The 23,269-nt window shown below is 46.6% G+C and overlaps 1 protein-coding gene across 6 annotated transcripts; it reads right to left on the minus strand.

Moving 5' to 3' along the window:
• Positions 1 to 268: 268 nt before the first annotated feature.
• SERP2 (stress associated endoplasmic reticulum protein family member 2) lies at positions 269 to 23,269 on the minus strand. 6 transcript variants are annotated; one of them, XM_072937371.1, is made up of 6 exons: positions 23,137 to 23,269; positions 22,831 to 22,948; positions 18,029 to 18,101; positions 7,432 to 7,487; positions 7,074 to 7,321; positions 269 to 697 (listed from the first exon to the last, which is right to left on the minus strand). In XM_072937371.1, the coding sequence occupies exons 1-5, from the start codon at positions 23,145 to 23,147 to the stop codon at positions 7,271 to 7,273; spliced, it is 309 nt and encodes a 102-aa protein (XP_072793472.1). In that variant the 5' UTR covers positions 23,148 to 23,269; the 3' UTR covers positions 269 to 697; positions 7,074 to 7,270. The 6 variants fall into 6 exon arrangements, with proteins under 6 accessions (XP_072793472.1, XP_072793473.1, XP_072793471.1 ...); XM_072937372.1 differs by lacking the exon at positions 7,432 to 7,487; XM_072937370.1 differs by lacking the exons at positions 269 to 697; positions 7,074 to 7,321; positions 7,432 to 7,487 and adding an exon at positions 11,153 to 11,409.

Here is a 23,269-nt window from a genome sequence, read left to right on the forward strand (position 1 = left end):
ATTGTAGATGCCTTTTCTGGATTGAAAAAAATGACAAAAAACCCCAAAAGACAAAAAAAAAGTCAAGCATGTGGAAAACTCAAGGTCCTGAGAGCCACCCAAGGGCTGCAATTCAGGCGAAGACCCTGAGGGTGGCCAGTCCATCTGGGTAAATCTAGCCCTGGTTCCCTGCCCTTCCCCAGTGACAGAATCAAGTCCCGCCCACCCGCCCACCCCCTGGAGCTAGCCTGACATCACCTTCACTTCGCTTTTCTCACTGGAACCCATGCGTGGTACACAGTTGAACAAAGACATTTATTTGTAAAAGCAATTCCCAGTGGAGGAGAGATTGTATCCATAGAAAGTAAAGCAGTGATCATTCAGAGGCCCCCATGCACACATCAGTGAAACCCAAGGCGAAACCACTGCAGACACTCGGGGAGCCACCAACCCTGCCAACTGCAAAGCACAAGGTCCTTTCTGCTCGAGAACACGGATGCACCGAGATGAACTGTGAGAAGGCAATTTGGTCTGACATCCACGATGAAGTGATCAGGGGACAATTGAGGGAGCCTTTTTTTTCTTTTCTGGGTGGCTTGTTGGCTTCCCACAGATACCCGGCTAAGAGCTGAAGTGGTCCTCCACCCTCCAGCGGGAGGGGGTGGTGTCAAACCTGCTCACATGCCCATCCTTATGCTCTGAATGATCTGGAAGATAGCTGAACAAGGAAAACAAAACAGACGGCTCAGACACCAGACAGCACACAGCTGGAAACCCAATCCCACCACAAGCTCTGCTTCTGCTGCCCCCGGGCCCCTGGCGTGTTAGCACACAGCTGATTAGATATTTCCTAACAAGGAGTTAAGTTAACAAGAGGTCAGTGAACTTCTTTAAAAAGGCAGCCTTGCTCTGTCTGCTGATGGATGCCTCAGGGATTTATGGATAACTCCTGCTAATTCCACCAGGAGTGAGGGCCAGCAAGCCCTTGGGCGCTGAGAGCATTGGCCCCCTTCCCCAGAACCATCCGCTGGGGCTGGAGCGTGGGGCGAGGCTTCCATTTAACAGGTCAGTGACGCTGCCTCTTCAGAATGGCTGTGACCTGGAAAAGAAGCTGCCCTTGAACTGGAAGGCAGGCCAGGTGCTGGGAGCAGACACGCGGAGCTGGGCCCCCCGGCTGCCGATGACAAGTGCATCTTCAGGCGGCCTGGAACTTTCTGAAATGCAGGTTAACATGCACTGAGAGTAACACCGACTTATCCAGGGCTCCATCTTCACTACGTGGAACTCCTTCCTGATCGAAGAGGTGGGTAGACTGTGAGCCCACAGATAATTCCTGGGGTGCCCATCCCCCACCCCCGCTTACTTTGGTGAGATCTGCTTAGATAGCTCCCAGCCTGATTTGATCTTTGTGGTTTCAATGTGTTCCAGTGGAGTAGAGTCCCAGCTCCTTTTCCACATCCTCCCCGGAAGTGAAATATACAAATTGGTCAATCATGATAAAGACAGTCATGATGACAGTAACAATGAACATGTACAGAATGACTTCGTATTTCAGGGGAGGCTGGGGATCATCTCATGTAATCACGTGTAAAAACAACAAACAGAGCATTCGGGGGTCTTACCCCTTCTCTCTTTCATGAAGCCATCCTGGAATACACCCAGGAACGCTGCTTCCTAAGTGACCATAGTGAAGCAGGCTCCCCAGAACCCCCCCAAACCAAACTGTTTGATATTTCATCATCCAATGTTAGTGAGAACATACTGCGTGCCAGGCACTGTGCTTCGGGGGTACAAAAATAAATCACACAGAGGGTCCCAGGGCATCTTCCTCGAATAGCTAGATTTGAAGGGTAAAGTACTAATGCATTTTTTTAACTAAAAATCTCACTGTGTGTATCATCACTACTTTCCTAAATTGGACATATGCCAAACACGATTTAATATTATGTTTTTATGAATGTCCAGGGTGACTATAATAAAAAATTATAACCGGTGAGACTCTGCTGTAATGTTACTACTGAGGACGCACAGTGTTTGATCTGATACCAAAATGGCTCTGGTCGGCTCTACTTAGGTTCTCATTTCTGCTTCTCACCATTTGTGTGTGTGTGTGTGTGTGTGTCAATCATTCTTATCTCTGGTGTTACTACACCAATCTGCAGTGAGCCCTCTTCTGTTATGTTTCTATAGACTCAGTTGAAAACAAAGACTGTTGGAACTACGTGTACAATTAAAGTCAACCAGTTCTGTGTGAGGGTCGGAAGGGCTCCTCTCTTGATACAGTAAAGGAGTTAACCCAACATGCTGCGATAGTTAACTCTGGTTGTGCATAGAGGTTTTCTTGGCTTATTCTGGATTCTGGGCTGGCTCTTGACAGGAGAGGTTGCTAGACGGATGAGAAAGTACCTCACCAAAATGTAGACGCCTGCCGGATGTTTCTGGCCTCCTCTACCAAAGCTGACAAGGAATAAAAATTAAATAAACATTCTGTGTTCTGGCTCCACAGAAGTGCTGGGAGGCAGCTGTGTATTCAACTACATTAGGAAAAAAATATTTACATCTACCATGCCTCGGGCTTTGTTCTTGGGATCAGGAAAACAACCCGAATCTTGACAAACAAGCTTACTTTAGAGGGGATGTTGTGGGCCAGAGGGAATTGGGTTTGATTCCCCGTCCCCCATGTTCCCTGAAGGGCTGTGTGACTACATGAATAATTTAACCTCTTCAAGCCCGTTTCCTCTTCTGTGAACTGAGGACCATGATGCTTGCAGCGCTAATATAGGATTTAAACGAGATGACATACAGGAGGCTCCTCACTCACGGAAGATCGGATGCCTGGGAGCTATTGCTATGACTACCGTTGCTACCACTACAACAATGGCTGCTGCCTCTCCACGTAAGAGGTATGAGCATGAAGACAAGAGCTCAAGCTCTAACTGCCACCCTCTAGAGGTGCGAATTTGGGGAATTCACTAAATAGTTCTGAGCCCTGATTCCTCTATTTATAAAACTGTAGATCATCTGTATCTCAAAGGATTGCAAGGAATAAATATGATAACACAAGTAAAAGATCTGCCCATCACAGATGCTCAAAAATGTCATTTTCCCCTGAGTTTTATTTCTAGACAAGAAATCCTGATCAGCAGGATGCAGGTCAATGAATGGGAAAGAGTCTGTGCTTTGGTCCATCATACCTCATTAAGTTAAGTCATGACTTCAAAAGCGCTGGGTAAGGATAAAGCCGCTCAATTCTTTTTAAGGAACTGTTGCAAATTTCTCTTAAGAATCTTAAACACAATTGGCTTGTCTCAGAGTAGCAACACTTCTATTGAAACAACTTACCTATTTGCAAGTCTGCTTAAAAAGCTCATTAAAGATCATTCCTGCCCCTAATTGAATCCATGAATTAACACGTAAAAATCTAACGGTCCTTAACAAGTTTGTAGGCGACCCTTTAAAATTGAACCCTCTTGGAGAAATTACTTTGAATATAGCCGATTTTAAGTTCACCATTTGTCTCCACATCTAAGATAACGGAGAGAAGGCTGGGTTTTATTATCCCTTATTCAGTTGTATCAATGTCTTTTAGAAGCCTTCAACTTCCTATACCAATTGCATTAACTGTACTTCTGTGTGCCTGCCAGGAATGACGCACAGAGCAACCCAGGCCTCCCCATCGCTGACTTTCCTAGGTGGTGAATGGGGAGGGAGCCAGGAGTGGGTTCAAAGTGAGAAAGAAAGTGGGGAGTCTAGACCCTGACAAGTTAATAGCTTAACAGTGGGTGAACAAAGCAGAGAAAACAGCTGAGCAGCGGCAGGGAAGGGGCTGCGGGCAGGAGGGTCAGCAGGGAGGGGCGGTGGGGAGAAAAGAGGGATGGTGGGCATTCAAGATCAGCAGGTCACAGAGGTCCAGAAAAATCCAGGCTCACGCAGGAACCACAGAACCCCAGAGCCTCTGCCCTCTCCCACCTGTGCTGAGGGTCCTAGTCCTCAATAACCATGGATAGTCACCTCTTTTATCCAACCATCCTCCTTCAATGAGATTCTTAGGCTTTTACGTGCAAGAAGCACTTGCAACTCAAACATCAAACCAGAACAATCCTCTTGACTCCACATCTCCCAACAACAGGTGCCCACTCTTCCTCTTTACAACCGTTTCCCGGAAGCTGTCTATGGTATTCGTTTCTCCAGGTCCTCACCTTCCACTTCCACCTCCCTCCACTGCATTCTAGCTTCTGTTCTCTTCACTCCACTGAAATAGCTCTTGCCAAAGCTACAAATGACCTTCCATGTCACTTAATCCAGCAAGCATCCTTAGCTGCCTCTTACTCTACAACCCTACTCACCATCGCCGAGTGCTCCCTCCTTGAAACTCTCTCTTCCCTTGCCCTCTGTGACACACTATCACCCTGGTTTCTAGTTTTCTTCCTTCTCTTTGGCTCTTTACAACTCAGCTCGTTTTATGGGAGCCATCCCAACCCCACCTGCCCGGTAAACAAGAATGTTGGATTCCCTCAGTGAGCACTCTGATTTTCTCCCCTTCATCACATTCCTTCCCCCAGGTGACCTCATCTGGCCCACAATTTCAGTTGCCACTCAGCTTTTGATGACTCACCAATGCATACTGCCAGGCTTGACCTCTCCCCAGAGCACTAGATGCACACCTTCCCCCGTGTAATTGATACCTACACACAGGTGGCTCAAAGGTACGCCAAACAAAACAGGACCTTCTCACGATCTCTTCCCACTGCCAGACCTGGCATCATCCCCCTCCATCTCACATGCAAACTAAAATCGCCAGAGTCATCATCAACACCTCTGATTGATGACCAAGACGTGTGGACATTACCGAATAAGCTTTTGATCATGCATCTTTCTCTCCATCCCTCCAGAAGCTACCTTAGTCCAAGTTATCACCATCTTTCCCCTGGCTCCCACGATGACCTCCAACTGGTCTACTTTGCTCCTCTTCAATTCTTTCTCCATACTGTGGCTAGAATTATTCTTGAAATAAAAGCAAGTGAGATTGCAAAACATCCTTGTGTTTACAGCACACCAGAAGCTTTCTATTGCCCAATCCTTGATGACGCCCCCATGACCTGCATCTCCTGGCCCCGGCAACTGGCCCAGACCCACCTTCTCCACTCTTCTCTCTTCCACGACTCCCTCATGTTCCAAAAGCTCACTGCTCTTACTACTGGGTTTCCATACATGCCATTCTTTGTATCTAAACTACTTTCCCCACCCTACTCTACTGACTAGTTTTTCTCTGTAATTCAAAAGTTATTTCTTCAGAGAAGCCTTCTTTGACCATCTGGAGCAGGCATTCTCAAACCTGTATATCACAGTCCCCTGAGGATATGTGAAAATGGATGCAGGGCTCCACCCCTAGAGTTTCTAATCCAGTGGGTCTGGGCTGGGAACTGACAATGTGTATTTCTAATGAGTTCATAGGTGATGCTGAGGTGCTGGTCACTGACCTGGAGCACGCCAGCCCTTTGTGTTACAGGCACACCTCATTTTATCGCCCTGGGCTTTATTGCACTTTGCAGATATTGCATTTTTTGTTTGTTTGTTTGTTTGTTTTACAAATTGAGAGTCTGTGGCAACATTGCATTGAGCAAGTCTCTTGGCACCATTTTTCCAACCGCATTTGCTCACTTCGTGCCTTTGGGTCCCATTTTGGTAAGTCTCACAATATTTCAAACTTTATTATTATATTTGTTACAGTGACCTGTGATCAGTGATCGCTGATGTTACTCTTGCAAAGAGGTTACGACTTACTGAAGGCTCAGATGATGGTTAGCATTTTTTAGCAATAAAGTATTTTCTAATTGAGTATTGCACTTTTTTTAGACATAATGCTATTTCACACTTAATAGACTACAGTACAATCTAAACATAACCGCTGTATGCACTGGGACACTGAAAAATTCATATAACCTGCTTTGTTGTGAAGCTGGCTTTATTTCAGTGATCTGGAGCTGAACCAGCAGTATCTCCAAGGTCTGCCTGCACCTGCTCTCACAGCCCTCCATGCCTCTCCTTCCAATATTTTCATGTCTGAAATTGGACATGTTTTAGCAGAATTACTTGATTGACTCATCTTTCCTCCCCACTAGACCACAAGCTCCAGGAGAGCAGGGACCATGTATGATTCTGCCCGCAGCTCCACCCCTGGGCCTAGCTCAGCATCCGGCACGTAGTAGGTCCTCAGTCAATACTTATTAAAGGACTGGAGGTGAAAAATTGCAAAGAGCATGGAGGAAAATACATTTTAAAAACCTAAAAACCTCAATGGATCATTTTTGCAAACCAAAAGAATCAGCATCAAATGGTGACCTTGAGACTCAGTTGTCCCAAGAGCTCAGTCCTTGAGGAGAAGCAAAGTCATGACAACATAAACTCCTTAAGGCTGTCAGCCCCCTCCACTCTTTCCCTGGGGCCGGACCCACCTCCGCTAACTGGGAGTGCCAGAAGGATGCAGGGATGTCCCAAGTGGGTCCTCTAGGAGACCGTCAGAAAACTGGACTCCAGCCAGACAACGGGGGCTTCTGGAAATGGCATTTATTGAAAGTAGAGGGTTGATGATAAGAGAGCTCAAGGAAGCTGCTGAGAGGAGAGATCAAGACAGAGGCCAGAGGCAGATTCTGTAGGAGAATAAGGCAACTCTAGAAATCACATCCCTTTGATTATTTTTCATTTAAAAACTTTTTTAAAAAGTGAAAGCACTGGTAAGAAAAGTATGGGCCCTGCAAGAGACAAGCAGAAACGTTAGGAGACAAGACATCGCCAAGGCGGGTGGTTAACGTCTCCGTAAGAATCAGCACAAAGAAAGTCAAAGGCAAGATGCCATATCCTGCAGCTTCTGCAGAGATGGAAGGAGAGGAAAGAGCGGGAGCCAGGGTCAGGCGAGGGCAGGAGAACACTGTTAAAAGGAGGGATATTATTCGCAAAGAATGGGATGCTCTCTCTCCACATTAACATGGCAGACAGAAGAAGCACTCTTCCGAGAAGGGAACCATACGCAAACCCGAATGGACCAAGGGGCACAGGGCAGAGGGAAGCACGTGACAAGGGAGGCTGCTGGTCACCTTGAGGGAGCCAATGGCTGATGAGACATCTTTTCCAGATTGTCCATCTCAGATCCTGAGGCAGGAGTTCCAGAGCAGAGGCATGTCCTCAGTCTTTCCTTCGTGGTGAAACAGAAGGGTTTCTCCAGGACCGGCCAGTTTCTCAGACATCCCACTTGCCAGTCTCTGGGCTGTGACTCCCTCTCGGTGTCACAGTCTCAAGATAGTTCTGGCAGTCTCCAGGAAAGGCCAGTGTTTATGCGGTCGACCTGCAAACATGATGAATTCAAATCTGCCCTGGAGCAAGTGTCCAGGAAAAGAGCGAGGTGACGGAGCACCCCGGTGGCCCAGTCAAGAGGTGGACCATGGCTTTACCCACCTGGGAGCAGGCCCAGGGTGGCTGGACCTCTGGAACCTCTGGACGATGCACCTTTCCTGGCAGGGGAAGTAGGAGGGAGATGTTTTAACACGGCTTCTTTTCAATGCATAGTCGTATGCTACAGGCCTTAAGTTGGTGGAAACCTGCTCCATAGCATTGTGGGTGAAACGGTAAGAGAAAAATTGCAGGGTAAGTAACAGCCTTTTGGGCTTTAGTGTGCAGGTTTTGGTCCTAGCTCTCTTCTTGCTATGGGACATTGCCTGATTTCCTCTATAAACCTCCACTTTGTGATCTGGAAAAATGAGCACCATAACGTGTGATGAGAAGAGAAAATATAATTATAGGGCCTGGAATTATAATAAGTACTCAGGGGGGAAGGCACAGCTCAGTGGTAGAGCATGTGCTTAGCATGCGCAAGGTCATGGGTTCAATCCCCACTACTTCCTCTAAAAATAGATAAAAACCTAATTACCCCCCCCAAACCAAATAAACAAAAATAATAAGTACTCAAGAAACGGTAGCCAAAACAGTCACATGAAAAGACCCTGTTCATCCCCACAGGCTGGTTTTTAGAGTTCCTTCTAGAAGTAGAGAGAAGGTCCCAGCTCCAGCTGCCCCTGCAGAGGTGACAAGCTGCCCTCTGGCCGGTAAACCCTGCCCTCCGCCTGTCCAGGTGGGACGGGAGCTCCTGGCTGGGGCTCCAGCAGCTTCCTTGATCTCAGAGCCATGCTCCCCCACTACGCATTTTTCTCGCCATCACAAAGGTCAAAGGGTTAGCCTTCTTTCCAGGGAAGCATTCAGAATCTTGGTCAGAACCTTGCCGGGGGGTTGGGAAATGCTGACTAAGGGCCGCAACACGATGATGATGATGACAACAACAACAACAATCTGTAAGACCGTTTCCAGGACTCCACTAAGCGTGTGGCATGCATCGTCTCGTTTAATGCACGGATGGATTTCCCTGGGGGTGCTAGGAGTCAGGAGCCAGTATGATCCCTTTTGAGAAGGGAGAGCTGAGACTTAGGGTGGGCGTGGGTCACTTGGACAAGGCGGCACAGCTTGGAGGTGGCACAGCTGGGATTTGAACCCAAGGGGGCTGGCCCTGGAGCTGGTACACATGTGACTCAGCCCTCTCCCTCCTCCGCACCGTCCTTAACAAAGCAGCCAGGCCCAAGGAGGGCAGGGGCCCGGGCCCTTCCAGAAATGGAGAGGCCTCCAGCGTGGTAAGGAAGGGCGAGGGCTGGATGGACCACCCGAAACAGGAAGCTGGGAGGCGGGGAGGAGTTCGGGCCAGCCACGAACATCTTGGGGAATCGCTTCTTCCTATCTGTGTGGAATAGGTTCTCCTGAAAACCGGCCCTGTCTGGGACACGTCATCTGTCCCCCCCACCCCCAGGCAGAGTGCCCAAGGGGTACAGAAGAGGACAGACTGCTAACCAACAGACAAAGGGAACATCCTTGCCCAGCAACAGGGCAGCTGCTCCCTGCTGATGGTGTCTGCTGACCTGGTAGGCTCTCGGGAAAGGCATTCACTCTAATCACAGAGGCCAGCTCTGGGCCGGACACAATTTCCTATTTGCTGGACAAAGGGGGTCCAGATGTGTATTCCCTTCTAGGGGTGAAAAAAATCAGAATATCCGGCAACACAGGAGGAACCCCCTAAACCCACATATACACAAAACACACAACACACGGATACACAAACACACACACAAAGATGTACTCACAGACACACACATATGTACGCACACACAGACACAAGACACACACACACAAAACACACACACACAAACACACAGATACACACACACAAGATGCACTCAGACACACAAACAGATATGCACACACAGACAAAAACACACACACAAATGTGAACACAGACACAAAAACACATAATCGCACACACATACAGACACAAACGTACACAAACACACACACATGACAGATCCCACTTCAACCAGAACAGCTACTCTTTCATTTGTTTCCCTCGGAGATCTGAACAAAGAGTTCTGCTGCTTTAAAAAAAAAAAAAGGAAAGGGCTAAAACCACTAGTCTAGATGCTTTGTTCTTAAAATATGCTTATTTTTTCTGATTATGCAAGTAAAATATGCTCATTGACAAAACTGGAAAATGTAGGAAACTATGAAGGAAGTAGCAGTCACCGTTGATCCTGTCACCCTGGAGGTTCCCTTTGATGGGGGCTGTAAGCTCATCAGTGTCAGGACCACCCAGGCTTCAGGAACCACTAGGACTGGCACCATCTCTAATTAGGACGTGAGTATCCGGCCTGGCCAGAGAGAGAAGTCAAATTGAAAGTTGGGGATGGATGAGGGAGAAACAGTCTGAGGGAGATAAGTGGGGTGTGGCTGGTGTGCCAGTTTCCCTTTGAGAATCAAACATGATGGTGTTAAATGGTGGCTCCACTGATCCCAGCTGGAGCCTCAGTGAGGGATGAAGACGGAGGAGATTCTCTCAGATCACTGCTTCCCGTCCACGTACGGGATCACACCAGGGCTCGGAAGAGGTCAGCGGTACCACAGGATCAGAAAAACTTGGATGCATGCATTACAACCCAACTGTGTGATGCACTAGCATGTGAAGAAACAGAGCTCGTCTCAGAGTCCAGGTGAAAGTTCTAGTCCAAGAGGAAAGCTGAAAATGCTGCAGACAGTCGCCCTAGGAACACTGTGGCACTGACACTGTTAAGAGGGTAGGCCAGGGATGTCCCTGGTGACCCTGCTGTCACTACCATGCTCATGACAGACATTTCTTACTTTTTAAAAATTTTTTATTTTTATTTTTAAAAACACTTTTGATGGAGGTACTGGGAATTGAACCCAGGACCTCACTCATGCTAAGTACGTGCTCTACCACTGAGCTATACCCTCCCCTCATGGCAGAGAGTCCTGATCAACAGCAGGAGGCTTCCCACGGAGCTTTGGAGCTTTGGAGCTTTGGAGTTCTCAGAGTCCTTCCCCACAAGGCTCTTGGAAGAGCCGAGGATGCTTCCATGTCTTGGCTATTGTAAAAAGTGCTTCTATGAACACTGGGGTACGTGTTTCTTTTCAAATCAGAGTTTCCTCCACATATATGCCCAAGAAGCAACCCAAATGTCTATTGACAGATGATTGGATAGAGAAGATGTGGTATATTTATACAATGGAACACTAAAAAGAATGAAATAATGCCATTTGCAGCAACATGGTTGGACCTGGAGATTATCATACTAAATGAAGTAAGTCAGACAGAAAAAGAAAATACCATATGATATCACTTATATACGGAATCTAAAAAAAATGAGACAAATTTATTTACAAAACAGAAACAGACTCACAGACATAGAAAACAAACTTGTGGTTACCAGAGGGGAATGGAGTGGGTGGGGAGGGATAAATTGGGAGTTCAGGATTTGCAGATACTACTATATATAAAATAGATAAACAACAAGGTCCTACTGTATAGCACAGGGAACTGTATTCAATGCCTTGTAATAGCCTATAATGAAAAATAATATGAAAAGGAATATATATATATGAAAACCTGAATCACTATGCTGTACTCCATAAGTTAATACAACACTGTGAACTGACTACTTCAATTTAGAAAGAAAGAAAAGAGAAAGAAAGAAAGAAAGAAAGAAAGAAAGAAAGAAAGAAAGAAAGAAAGAAAGAAAGAAAGAAAGAAAGAAAGAAAAAGAAAGAAAGAGAGAAAAAGGAAGGAAGGAAGAAAGAAAGAGAAAGAAAGAAGGAAAGAAAGAAAGAACGGAAGTAAGTACGAATGAATGAACGAGCTGAGGACAGAAGGGAGAGGAAAACATCAGGGGCGAGGGCTCCAGGAGCAGTGGGACGGGCTTCCTCCATTGTCTGGGGACACGCACGCAGACAGCAAGTGTCCCGCGCAGATAGCATTTGTCATATCTGTGTCACAGCATCTCTGCCGCCTCAGACGGACATTCCAGGTCACGCTTGTCTCTGAGTCTCAAGATAAAAGCAAGTACTCTTCAGAAGCTATCAAAAGCTCTCTAAAGAGGCAGGTTTTGAAACTGGGGACTCAGAGAGCCAGGATGAGCTGCTTATCTGGAAAGAGCCCCACTGCCTGCAGGAACGGAAGATAATGTTTCTATAAAAACAGGAGGGAAAAAAACCGGCCAAGTCTCTAAGAAGGTTGGGGGTGGTGGTGCTTAAATCCTTGGGGCTTCAGTGTGAATCTGCGGTCCTAGGAGATCAAATAAAGACAAATAAACGTGACCAGTTAAAAAGGCTCAAGCCAAACAAAGTCCCGGCCCAAGGCCTGAACATGAAAAGTTTCTGGTCTGGTTGGAATAATCATCCAAGGGGACCCAGGACAGGTATTTGACTGAGAAACAGGTTTTTGATTTCTGCCGGAATGTATATAATATTAATGACACAAAGGCTAGCTTCCAAACTAAATCAGACAAAGCAAGATAAGGCCCTGAGAGGTCCTATATGCACAATTCTGTGTCTCAAAAGAACACCCTGTTCCCAAGGCTTTTGTATCTCACAAAGGAAACTTTCTTTCTTTTTTTTTTTAATAGCAAAACAGTGGTGGCTTTGGGTTGCTTTAAGGGCATGAAATTGACACTTTATTTCTCACATTCAACTTGAAGTACAAACCCCTATTCATTGATTTTAGTCTGCCTGTGGGTGCTTCCTTTCTCCCGCGTGGGTTGGTCTGGATGATCCCGATGCTTTCTCGTGGGAACGTAGTCTCACATGCCTGGAGTGTTATCACTTCATTTGCTCACACTCCTCCTTGGAGTGGAGAGGTGGGGCCTAGACTCTCTGGAAGGTCAAGACCACGGTGCATGGCTGAGCGTGCCCAGTGATGGCACAGCCTAGGAGGATGAGAGCCTAAACAGCCCACAGCTCACCAGTCCCATTTATGGTGCCACTACTTTCCACGAGGGCGATGGGGATCTAGGAGGTGGTGACTGAAGCTGCAGGCTTCAAGCTCGCTGTGGGCCAGCACTTAAGACGTCCCTGGAACCGCTCAGTGCCAGGACAACCTTCGGGGCAGGGGGTGGGGGTTGGGGGTCCTACTAGCCCCACTTGATCGATAAGGAAATCAGTACAGAGGGAGAGTCATGAACGTGTCCCTAGGTTTTTCCACTGATCCCGAGCAAATCCAGGCTTTGAACCCACATCTGGCAGAGCCCAAAACTATCCTCCCTTCTGAAGCCTCTTATCCTTTTACTGCCCACTGGTCAGTTTTCAAAGAAGTGTCTTGCCTAAGAGAACTGTTGCAATTCTGGAAAGTGGAAATTGACTTCCTCTGAGGAGGGATGTATTTAGGATTGAGATGACGTCCTCTGACTGCCTCTCCATGGGGTCACGTGTGAGAGCTCACACCCATGGACCTGGGCTGGACTGGGACCCTGGGGGCCGCCGGTGACTTCCTGGTGAGGGGTGGCCATTCCCTGGGGTCTCGGGGTGCCTGTGTGCTGTGCCTTCACTGCTCCTCTGGGTTCTCGTCCCTCCTTTCCAACATCTGGCTCTCATCAGCACCAGCGCTGCTGGCGTGAAAGGCGTGTGGAGAACGAGGGAGGCCACCGGAGAGCGGCCGAGGGGGACGGGGTTAAGAGTTTGCTGAACACGTCACTCCCCATAATAAAGGGGTCCCATAACCTCTTGGAGGCTTGTTAACTTGTTTTTCCACATAAAATGGAGTAAGAGTGACCAATAAGTGAGCATATACTTAAAATGTCAACATTTCAACAGCTTTCATTCTTTTCCAGAAGATCCTAGGACGAGAGATTAAACATGCATTCCTTATGACTTGCCTGACCTGAATATTTATTTACCCTCGGCACACTGACCCTAGTTCTAAAAAGACCAGATCGCCCAAGCAACCGTGAATTACAGGACTGGGTTAACAGAGTGAGGAGAATCAGATCGACGATCCACGCCTTTACTAATATTAGAAGACTTCATATTTTTCCTGCCTGTGTAACAATCTACCAAATATGAATAACCAACCCCATGACCTCAGAGAGGGCGAGCGACCGCCGAGGTCTCCCTGGGACTCGGTGAAATGGAATGCAAGCCTGGTGTCTGGTAGACCCCAGACAAAGGAAGAGAGACATACTGGACGGGGACAGGAAGGCGTGTGTCTGCAGAGGTGGGAAATCCCAGCAGAAAGTCCGGGGGCTTCTGTGTGAGCCTGGCGGGCAAGAGCAGGAGGTGGGGGCTGCTGTGCCCAGCCCAGGCGGACGGCCGGGTGTGAGGTGCGGGGTCTCTCCTGCTCTGTGTTAGAGAACTGGAACAGAGCCAGAGGGAGGACAGCGAGAAGGGGCCCCCATCCTCCGGGCACCTGCAAGGCTCATGGCGTGAAGCAGAGGAACTGATAAAGAGGATGGCTAGGCTTGAGGGAATCGCCTTTTTTTAAACATAGAGAAGAGAGAGATAGGAGTTTATGGCCCTAGACTCTGAAAAGGGAGAAACTCGGGAGGAACAGTGGGAGCTGTGAGATAAGCTGATCCCAGAGAGGTGGGAACGGGATGGATCTAAAGGAGCTATTGTGTTTTTCAAGGCATGTTTGGTTTAGAAAAGGACATGTACAAAGACAGAAGGAAGGGCACAGTACCAGGGGCAAACCTAGAAGAGGGACACATTTCTGTAAGAACAGTATTCGACTTGAGCTGAAGCTTGGGGGGGAAAAATGTCAAAGTTGACAAAAAAAAAAAAAGAGAGAAAAAGAAAACAAAAAGGGGGGGGTGGTAGTGGATTATTTTTATTTATGATTAAAAAAGGGATGGGGCCCATTGCTTGGGGATCATGGAGCATGTTAACAGAGGGTAGAGACGGTTAAGGTGACCCAACTCCCGTTCAGTGTCTAGCCTCTCCACAGAAGCCAAGTGGTATTAACTAGAAAGATTTAAAGAAGCATCATTAGAACAATGCTGGACATGAAGGCAGGGGATGTGGTGTGTCCTTTTAGTCAGTTTAAGTCCAAATCCCCAGGCCCTGCAGGCTCCCAGGCCAGGCCCCTGGACAAATCTACAGAGAGGCCAACAGAGACAATGTACTTGATCCCAGAAAAAACGAATGGAGACTGGGAGGGTTCCCAAAGATTGCTGTCAGCAAATGTCCCAATTTACCCAAGGGAGTGTAGGGGGAAGATATAGTTCCTACTCTGTGAACCAATACGCCTGACAAAATTTTAATTAAAATGTAATTTAGAGGAGGTTTTTCATCTCTTTATAAGGGATGGATACTGGGAGCTAGTTTGAGAAGAATAAACCAGACTAAGTAACTCACTGGCTCCCCCCACTCCCCCGCCAATGCTACCTCAGGGCACAGAGCCAGGAGGGCCCCATTACTGTGTATCTTGAAGCCAAAAAAGAAAAAAAAAAATCAGCTCTGTATCTGTTCAGTCCCTGATAACATGGGCTGCATGATGGCTGGGTTCACAGATTCCTGTGACTGGCTTTGGCCATGCTTGAGCCCGGGGTACTATCTCAGGCCTCTGAGTCTTTGTCACACAGTGTCCCTTCATGTGGAATAACCTTCCCTTTGTCTGGCTGTTTGTCCTTCAAACTCAGCTCAACTGGCACCTCCTCTGGGAAACTTTCTCTTCTGCTGAGCATGGTTTTGAAGTCCCCGTGACAGTCTGTGTTCTCCCAGATCCACATGTTGGACTCTTAACACCCAGTCTGATGGTGGTAGAAGATAGTTCCTTTGGGAGGTGATTAGATCCTAAGGGTGGAGGCCTCATGAATGGGATGAGTGCTCTTATGCAAGAGACCCCACAGAGCTCCCCAGCCCCTTCTGCCAGGTGGGGACCCAAGGAGAAGTCTGTGATTGGGAAGGGGGCCCTCACCTGACCATGCCTGCACCCTCATCTGACATCCAGCTGCCAAAACAAGGAGGAGTAAATTTCTTCTGTTTAGAAGCCACCCAGTCTGCGAGGTTTTGTTATAGCAGCCCAAACGGACTCAGACCACCCCTTATCCGTGCTTGCCAAGCACTCTGGCGGCTCTGCTATCGTAGCGCTCTTTCCCTGGGTTACAACGGTCAGCTTCCTTATCTGCCTCCCCAGGGCCCGCTGCCCCCGGAGGAGTTAGTATTTCCAAAGCCCACACAGTGCCGGGGTGCACCCGGGACCCTTAAGACATGAGGACTGCTTGCAGGAGTTTAGCTGAGAGGTTCAAAGTCGACCTGAGGGGAGCTGTTGCTAATTGTGTCCTGTGGGCTTCTCCAAGTCTAGACTTTAATCAGTGACTTGGAAAAATAATAAATTTCAAGAAACCATAAAGGAGAAGAGAAAGATAATTAGATAAAAGGCTCAAGGTTCAAGATCGAACAATCTACAGGCTGGCCATAAAGCCTGAAAACATTGATAACTTTTTTTTATATAGATGGCTTTTTCTTGGTTTTTCTGTGGCATGATAAAGGCATGGATTTTTTTTTTTTTTTGGTTTGGTTTGTGTTTGGAAGAAAATCAGAGACAGATTGTCCGAAGCTCAGCATCATGGATGAATATGCTGCATTGATGTGCTGCATTCATTGCAATTTTTCACAATGCTCTGAAGTATGCATCACTAATACAAGGCAATACACTGAATACACCATGTAATTTCACTAACCATACTGCACATTATAAAGGAATATCGGTAATCATTTATCATGTATGTTTTATGTTTTCCAGACTTTATGGCTGCTCTGTAGAAAAACAGTCGACAACCAACAATGAAATTAATAACAGAAATGTCCATGAAGCTTTATATTAGGTCTAAAAAAGTCAACATAATATCTACAGCAAGGGAAATATCTGGCTTTATCCATCCATCCATCCATCTATCCAACCAGATTAAGCACTCACCATGTGATAAATACCGTGCTAGGATCTAAAAATTTAGTGGAAGATAAACACTGCCTTCCTTGAGCTCATATCCTAGTAGAGGGAAATTGTTAATAGTAAACATATTAAATCACTTCAAATGTTGATGAGGGCCATGAGTAAAATAAAACCATGTGTGATGCAGCTACGAGACAACTGTAGATGGCAGGGGCAGGGGCGGGTAGAGGCATCTTTGAAGCTTGCAAGAAGTTTATGTAAAGAAGAGCTTGGTGGGACCTGGCTGGCCAATAGCCCGATGTGAGTCTCAGATGTGCCATGACTGTTAAAAACAAACTGCAAGCCTGGGGTGTATTAATAGAAGCCGGGTGATGAGATCAAGGGCAATGACAGCCCTACTGCCTCTGTGGCAGTTGCACCACTTCCAGACCAACTTCTGCAGTTGCAAATGCTATACCTTAAGAGAGTCATGGCGTGGAATCAGAAGAAGGGTCTAGAAACCACATCTGATGAGGACGAGGTTGAGAGAACTAGGGGAGTTGAGTCTTCAGAAGGAACTGCTAGGCAGTCTTGAAAATATCCAAAGATTCAAGACATTCCGAAGAAAAACAGTCCATGCTGATCTATTAAGAAGACAGCACAATGTTGTAGTTCAAAAGAGAGGAGAGTTTCTAATTGAATCAGAGCTACACAGAAATGGGACAGGCTTTTCAAAGGAGTGAGCACTCCTGAAGTATCCCAGCAGTGGCTGGGTAAATTCTGTTACAGACGTGGGAATTCCCATATGGGGCAGAAGATTCCCTTGGAGGGCACATCTTTGGGAATGGGGAACACTTTTATTTCTCTGAGTAGAAGATCTTTTTATCTTGAAATCAAGCAACTGCAGCGCCAAGATATTCAGGCCCCTCCTTCCTCCTAAAATCTGTTGCTTCGTCGGAAGAGTGGTCTCTCAAGGGTCAGAGATACTGATCTACCTTTAGTCACGGGTGTCTCTTGCCACTGGGGCAGAAGGACATTTTCCTGGGAGGCCTAGGTCTTTGCAGGAAGATATGGACTCTTTGCTTTCCCTGCCCTCAGCTACAGTGAAGTGATGGAGGATGGGAGCGGCTGAAGGCCGACCTTGTTACTAGAAGGGACCTCCATCAGTGGTCCTTCAGAGACTCAACCCATGGGGACCAGGAATTATGTCAAGGCTCCCAGTTACGAATCAACAAGAAACAACTGCATGATCCATTTGGTCAAGTCTCCACTGTGTGTGTGTGTGTGTGTGTGTGTGTGTGTGTGTGTGTGTGTGTGTGTGTGTGTTCGAACCTGAGTCTAAGCAAAGTTCCAGCATCAGGTGACTGAACCTTGAGGCGCAGGTCTAAGGCTCTGTTCTATCAAGCAGCTCTGCACAACTTCTCTAAAGGCACAAGGCCTCTCCCTCTCTCTGGAACGTGGATTTATCTCAGGCAGACAGGTGCTCCACTTTCTGTTCCAAATGCCCTTTTTAGGCCAGGTCTTCAGAGAAAGCTTTAACTCTAAAGTGTCGCTAGCCAATTTAATTGCTCAGTGCAATCATTTTATGATTATGATTTGATAGTATATCAGTACTGTCTGGACTCATATTTGGTTTGCTGGGATGGAAACTAAATCAAAATCCATTACGATGAAGCCTTCGGGCAATGATTGACTTGAATCCCAGATCAGTGTAATTTTTATCTATTTGCCTTGTGAATAAAACATGCTTTTACAGGACAGAGGAGACCATGGGATACAAGGTCAGTGAAAAACCCATACCTGAGCCACAGACAACAAAAACAAAGAGGGCCAGCAGCCACGGTCCCACAGGGTATTTCTCTTCTTGCGGCCTCTAAAAGGGAATGGGAGGGAGAAAGCAGGATTAGGCTCATTCATTGAAGGAACTTGTACTAGGCACCACTAGTCACTGTACTGGGGGCTGGGACACCTCTGTGAAGGAGACAGAGCCAGTGTCAATGCCCGTGGGCAGATGGAGGCAAATAAAGTCAATTTTAAAGGATCAAGATAGGTTTGGAAAAATCCGTCAATAACCTTATTTACACCCTGTAACTCAGTGAACTCGGTGGTCCTTAAACATTCTAGGGATGGATAATGTATAAATACATAAAGCGATATAGTGATTTTGGAGCCCAAAATGATTATACCATAATACTAGTTAATGACTGTACTATAATACTAATAATTGTTTCCACTTGCTGAAAGCACACTTCATGCCAGATGCGCTAGGAAGCAGCCTGCATCTACTGTTTCCAGCATTCACAACTCCACGCAAGGCAATCTTCATCCTGCAGTTGAGAAACTGAGGCTCAAAGTTTGCTAACTTGATTCAAATTTAGGTCTGCCTCATTACAGAGCCTGGGGATTTTCCTCCAAGAAATTCATCTTGAATTCCTCTATCTGTGGATTCCAAGTTAGGGTCACAGAGTATAGCTATTTTTCTCAAAGCCTTCTAAGTGCTCCCAAAATTGGGAAGTCCATGCAATGGAAATCCTGAGAACGGCAGACGGACCACAGCAACTGTGCATGGAGGCGAGGGAAACAGCATTTTGTAATAAAATTTGGAGAAATCTCCACATCTCTGGGAGGCACCGGCGGTCTGTGGTCCCCACATGGACCAGCCCTGCATCCCTTCTCCCCTTCCCAAACCCAAAACACAGACATAATAGGAAAGTCCGTCTGCAACCCCTCTGGGTCTGTGTGCAGGTAGGGTTTGGTCTTTAAAATCAAAATTAGTCAATGGAGAAGCAGTATTTTCTGAGAGAGGCATCTAAAAAGTGGGGAATTTCTCAAATGAAAAGGAAGCAGGCAGAGTTAAAAAAGTAAAGAACTCACTAAATATTTCCCCATTGGCATGAGCCAAAAATAGGTTGTAGCTAATATAGGTTAAAGAACTCACTTTACCATCGACAAGGCAACAGGTTTTTGGTTCTCAGCTTACCTGTTCTGTTCTTAGAAAACCTTCTCGCTTCTACCTCAAATGAGTTCACTTGGCACCTGTATCACTATGCGCTTCTAGGTAGCATTTGTCTCCGTTTGTATCTCGCTGTTTATCCGTGTGATAATGTGTTTAATATCTGTCTGTCCACTAGACTGTAAGCCCCCCGAGGGCAAGCACTGTCTCTCTTTCATATATCAATATATAGCAATGCCTGGCCCGGAACTTAAACACACTATATGCTTAATAACTGTTCATCAAAGAATAAATAAGCATACAGGCGTCACTAAAAATGACGGCTTCGTTCAGCGAGAGCAAAGACACAACCTAGAAAGGATATTGTCTCTTTTATTAATACTTCCTAATTGGTGATAGGGCCAGTCCTGCATTCTTCTTACTAGAGAAGTATGGATGAAAGTTTCAGCGGCAGGTCGGCTCTGATTCAGGATTAAAACCATTCACTTCTTTGTCTTTGACAAGCTTGTATCCAACACGAATCTTACATGGTGGCAAATCACACTGAAAGGGAAGAGGTGGTTTCTTTTGACTAGACAAGGACAAAATCAGTCTTAAATAATTGCATATGACAACTGTAACCAGCGCCTTTATTGTGTTATTCTTTGGCACTTAAGACCAGGTCAAGGTCAGAGCAAGTAAATAATAGAGGTATTAAATCAAGTTACCTGAACAGAATGTGAGATTTACCCCTCTCCACTCCCCTTCACCAACTTCCTAATAATTTGTCTTAGTTGACCAGAAACCAGTTCTGTTGCTACTATCTCACCAATGCTACATGAAAAATTCACTTAGTTCTATCTCTAGCAAAGTCAACAAGTGAATTCAGGAGTTTGTAAATGGATTATTGGTCTACTGCAAATACCAAATGGTGTCCTTTATTTTCCCTTTGCAGAAAAACACAAATTATCAGGATGCATAGCTTGGAGCATATAACACAAAACCCTTTCTGATGACATTTCACAGTGAACCAGTATTATCTGGGGACTTTCAGCAGTCAAGAACACCTTGGCTGATCATAATACAAATATATCCTCTTTTTTTTTTTTTTTTTGAGAGCTTTGAGTTACTCTTTTTCGGAAGTGGTGCCCAGCACTAATCTGTTGGAACAATTCACCGAAGCCTGCATTTATTGCTGGGAAAGGTAAGAAAAGCAGTAAGATCCTGCAAATGACATGGTTCATTTCTAGTAAGAGTTTGCCACTCCCGGAGGCTCCAAAATGTTAGATAGTTTCCCCTGCGATAAGATGCCAACAGGGCAACTCAGAACTCTGAAATTTAAATTGCCCATTCACTCTGGAGAAATTACCACTCTATAATCATGAAATGATTATTCCCTTTCTCTAGGTCTTAGATTTATCTGTTATCTGGGAGAACAGTATTGATTCACTCCACAGCTGTAAGCTAATAATGAAATACCAAAGCATCTGCATACAATTAAGGGAGTTTATTTCTGAACGATTAGTCTGAATCTTCAGTTAAAATCTGTTCACGTGTCTGCATTTCTTGAACTGCATTCTGAACAAGTTATCCCTTGTTAAGTTACTTCTTCCAAAAGATAAGCATGTCTGATTTGTAATTAGGAAAATGAGATTTAGGATTTACAGTGTTTCTTTTGGAAAGATAATTTCATTTTTCTTTTTGGATGCTGATCTATTTACAATAAGGTTAACCCCAAAGCCCTTCTAACCAAGGGAAAATAAACAGACATTGTAGTTTGGTTTGAAAAACTTTCATTACAAAGCTAGTAGGACCATTTAAACCCCTGATAGGAGCCAGGCACTTTTGAAGGGCCCAAAGCATGGTATATTAGAACGTATTAAAATCCACTCATTTCATACATTCAATATAATTTGAAAGTTTCTCTGAAAGTTAAGTGGAGTTGAACTGCAGTGGAGTTGACTACATTTTCTAGATATTTGAACAGCTTTTCCTTCCATTTTTCCATTTTCTTTTCTTGTTTTGGAGCCAATAATTATTCAGGTCCCAAACATTTTCCAGTGGTCTTGAAAAGCTAGAGGTGGCAGACGCTGACTTTACCACACCCAGTGGATAAAACAGCTGTGCAAATTAGTTTCTGTTTTGCTGTTACTTTTGCAGTCAGATAAGTTGTCAACTGAGTTCTGAACTCTGTTTTTTTTTTTTTAGTTCATTAAAAAGAATCACATGACTAGAAATTTTCAGTAAGTCAGCTTGTCTGTATGACATCCTGGGAAGAACTGATCTCTTAGAGATATAAACCCTGAATGTTTTAATATCCGTTAAAAATTGTTTTTCAATGTCAATTTGGACAGAAAGTTGTTGTTTTTCTGAGTAAAAATAGGGAAAACACAGATTTATGTGAAAAATGGTTCCAATTCAATGGCATATTGGCATTTTGCTACCCAAACACAACTAAATGCTCTAATTCCCAAATGAGAGAATGTCAAGCACAACTTAAGCTTGTAGTACATACAAAGTTCCAAACCTGATCCTAAGGTTTCTCTACTTGCACTGATTGGTTCTGCAAGAATTCTGGTGTAATCAAAGCAGATTCAGCTTTTTGCTCAGTTAATCAAACAAGCATCGTGCCTTTGGCTAAGAGCAATTGCCTCATCAAGTCTGCAAGCTTTTCCAGGCAAACCCCAAATTTCAGCCGGACTTCCACTGAAGGTCTGGGATAATAGATTCAAAGCGCCTTTGTTCATACACTTGGAGACCAACACTGCCCAACAACTCATCCGAGGTCTGCCTCTGAATATCCAGAATCACGGGGCCTGGCATTTTCTGTTGAAGATCATTTGCTTTACTAAAAACAAACAAAACACACAAAACCCTGTGCATAAGGCAGATTTTACAAATTGTTACAAAGCTTTGATCTACAGTTTTGGAGGTACAGAATGCCTGGCAATAAATTAAGTCTCTAAAGCTCTGGATCACACCATCAGGATGAGCCTCAATTCACGGGATGAACAAGAGGAATGTTGCTTTTAAACTAGCCCAGTGGTGAGAGGCCTTACTGGAGAAGAGACAAAAATAGGAGAATGGAGGGGCAGACAGGTCTGAATCTCATCCCGCACTTCCAGTTCGTACAAGGAGACCATTATAAAGGCGCGGGAAAGAAATCCTTATCACGGTGTTTGTTGGTAATGGAGGGCAGGGGGTGAAGCCTGGGAGGAAGAGATAGCAAATGGCCTCCCATTATTCATTCACTCACTCATTCGTTCATTCATTCATTCAACAAACATTCTGTCACCTACTCGGTTCGGTTCCAAGGCCCTGGTCAAGCAGTTGGTTTAACTGTTCCCTTAAGGATGTGACTTTCCGTCTTTACCAGGGGCAAAGGCCCATTTCACTCCTGGGGAGGCCTTTCTGCCCCTCCGTGGGAGCCCCAGCCGCCACTCCCAGAGGGTCCACGGCCAACCAGTGCCCTCTCCACCCACGAGAGCACAAGTCCGCGTCCCTGGGAGCCCGGGCCTCAGCGCCCACCGCGCGGGACCCCGCGGGAGGGGCGGCCCTGGGCCGGCAGGAGGGGAGGCCGGCCCTGCGCCCGGGGCCCTGCGCCCGCCCCGCCCCGCCCCTCCCCGCCCCGGCCCCTGGCCGCCGGGTCAGCGCGCCGTCCCCGCCTTACCAGAGTTTTGGCTACGTTCCCCCTCTGGGTGATGTTCTTGCTGTGCTTCTCGTTGGCCATCCGGATCCGCTGTTTGGCCACCATGGCTTGGGCGCTAGGAAATGCTCTCGGCTCCCACCTGCAAGGATGCCCCGCGTGAGCCCCCGACCGGGCCGAGCGCGTCCCGCCCGCCCCGGGCGCTGCAGGTGGCAAGGCGCGGCCCCCGAGCCCCGCACACCCCGCTCCCCAGCCCCCAACGAGCCGGCTCCAGAGAGAGGCCAGAGCCCGGACGGAAGTAATCTTTCATCTCAGGAAACCCTCTCCTACTTCCTCGCCATCCTTCCGGTCCCCCCAGCTGCCTAACCAGCGCGGCCGCGAGGCGGGCGCTGCGGCGCTGCCTCCCCGCAGCCGGGCGGCCGGAGCGCAGCGCGCCGAGCCGCTCGGGCCCTCGGGCCCCCGG

Source organism: Vicugna pacos, chromosome 14 (assembly GCF_048564905.1).
Source record: "Vicugna pacos chromosome 14, VicPac4, whole genome shotgun sequence".
Lineage (NCBI taxonomy): Eukaryota > Metazoa > Chordata > Mammalia > Artiodactyla > Camelidae > Vicugna > Vicugna pacos.

Bases quoted from the DNA above. Each gene is read 5' to 3' on its own strand.
- SERP2 (XM_072937370.1), bottom strand. The intron at 18,102-22,830 runs GTAAGGCGGGGA...ATTCCCTTTTAG, and splicing joins GGAACGTAGCCAAAACTCTG to AGGCCGCAAGAAGAGAAATA. The intron at 11,410-18,028 runs GTATGGGTTTTT...TTTTATCTTGAG, and splicing joins TTTTGTTGTCTGTGGCTCAG to ACTCAGAGACAAGCGTGACC.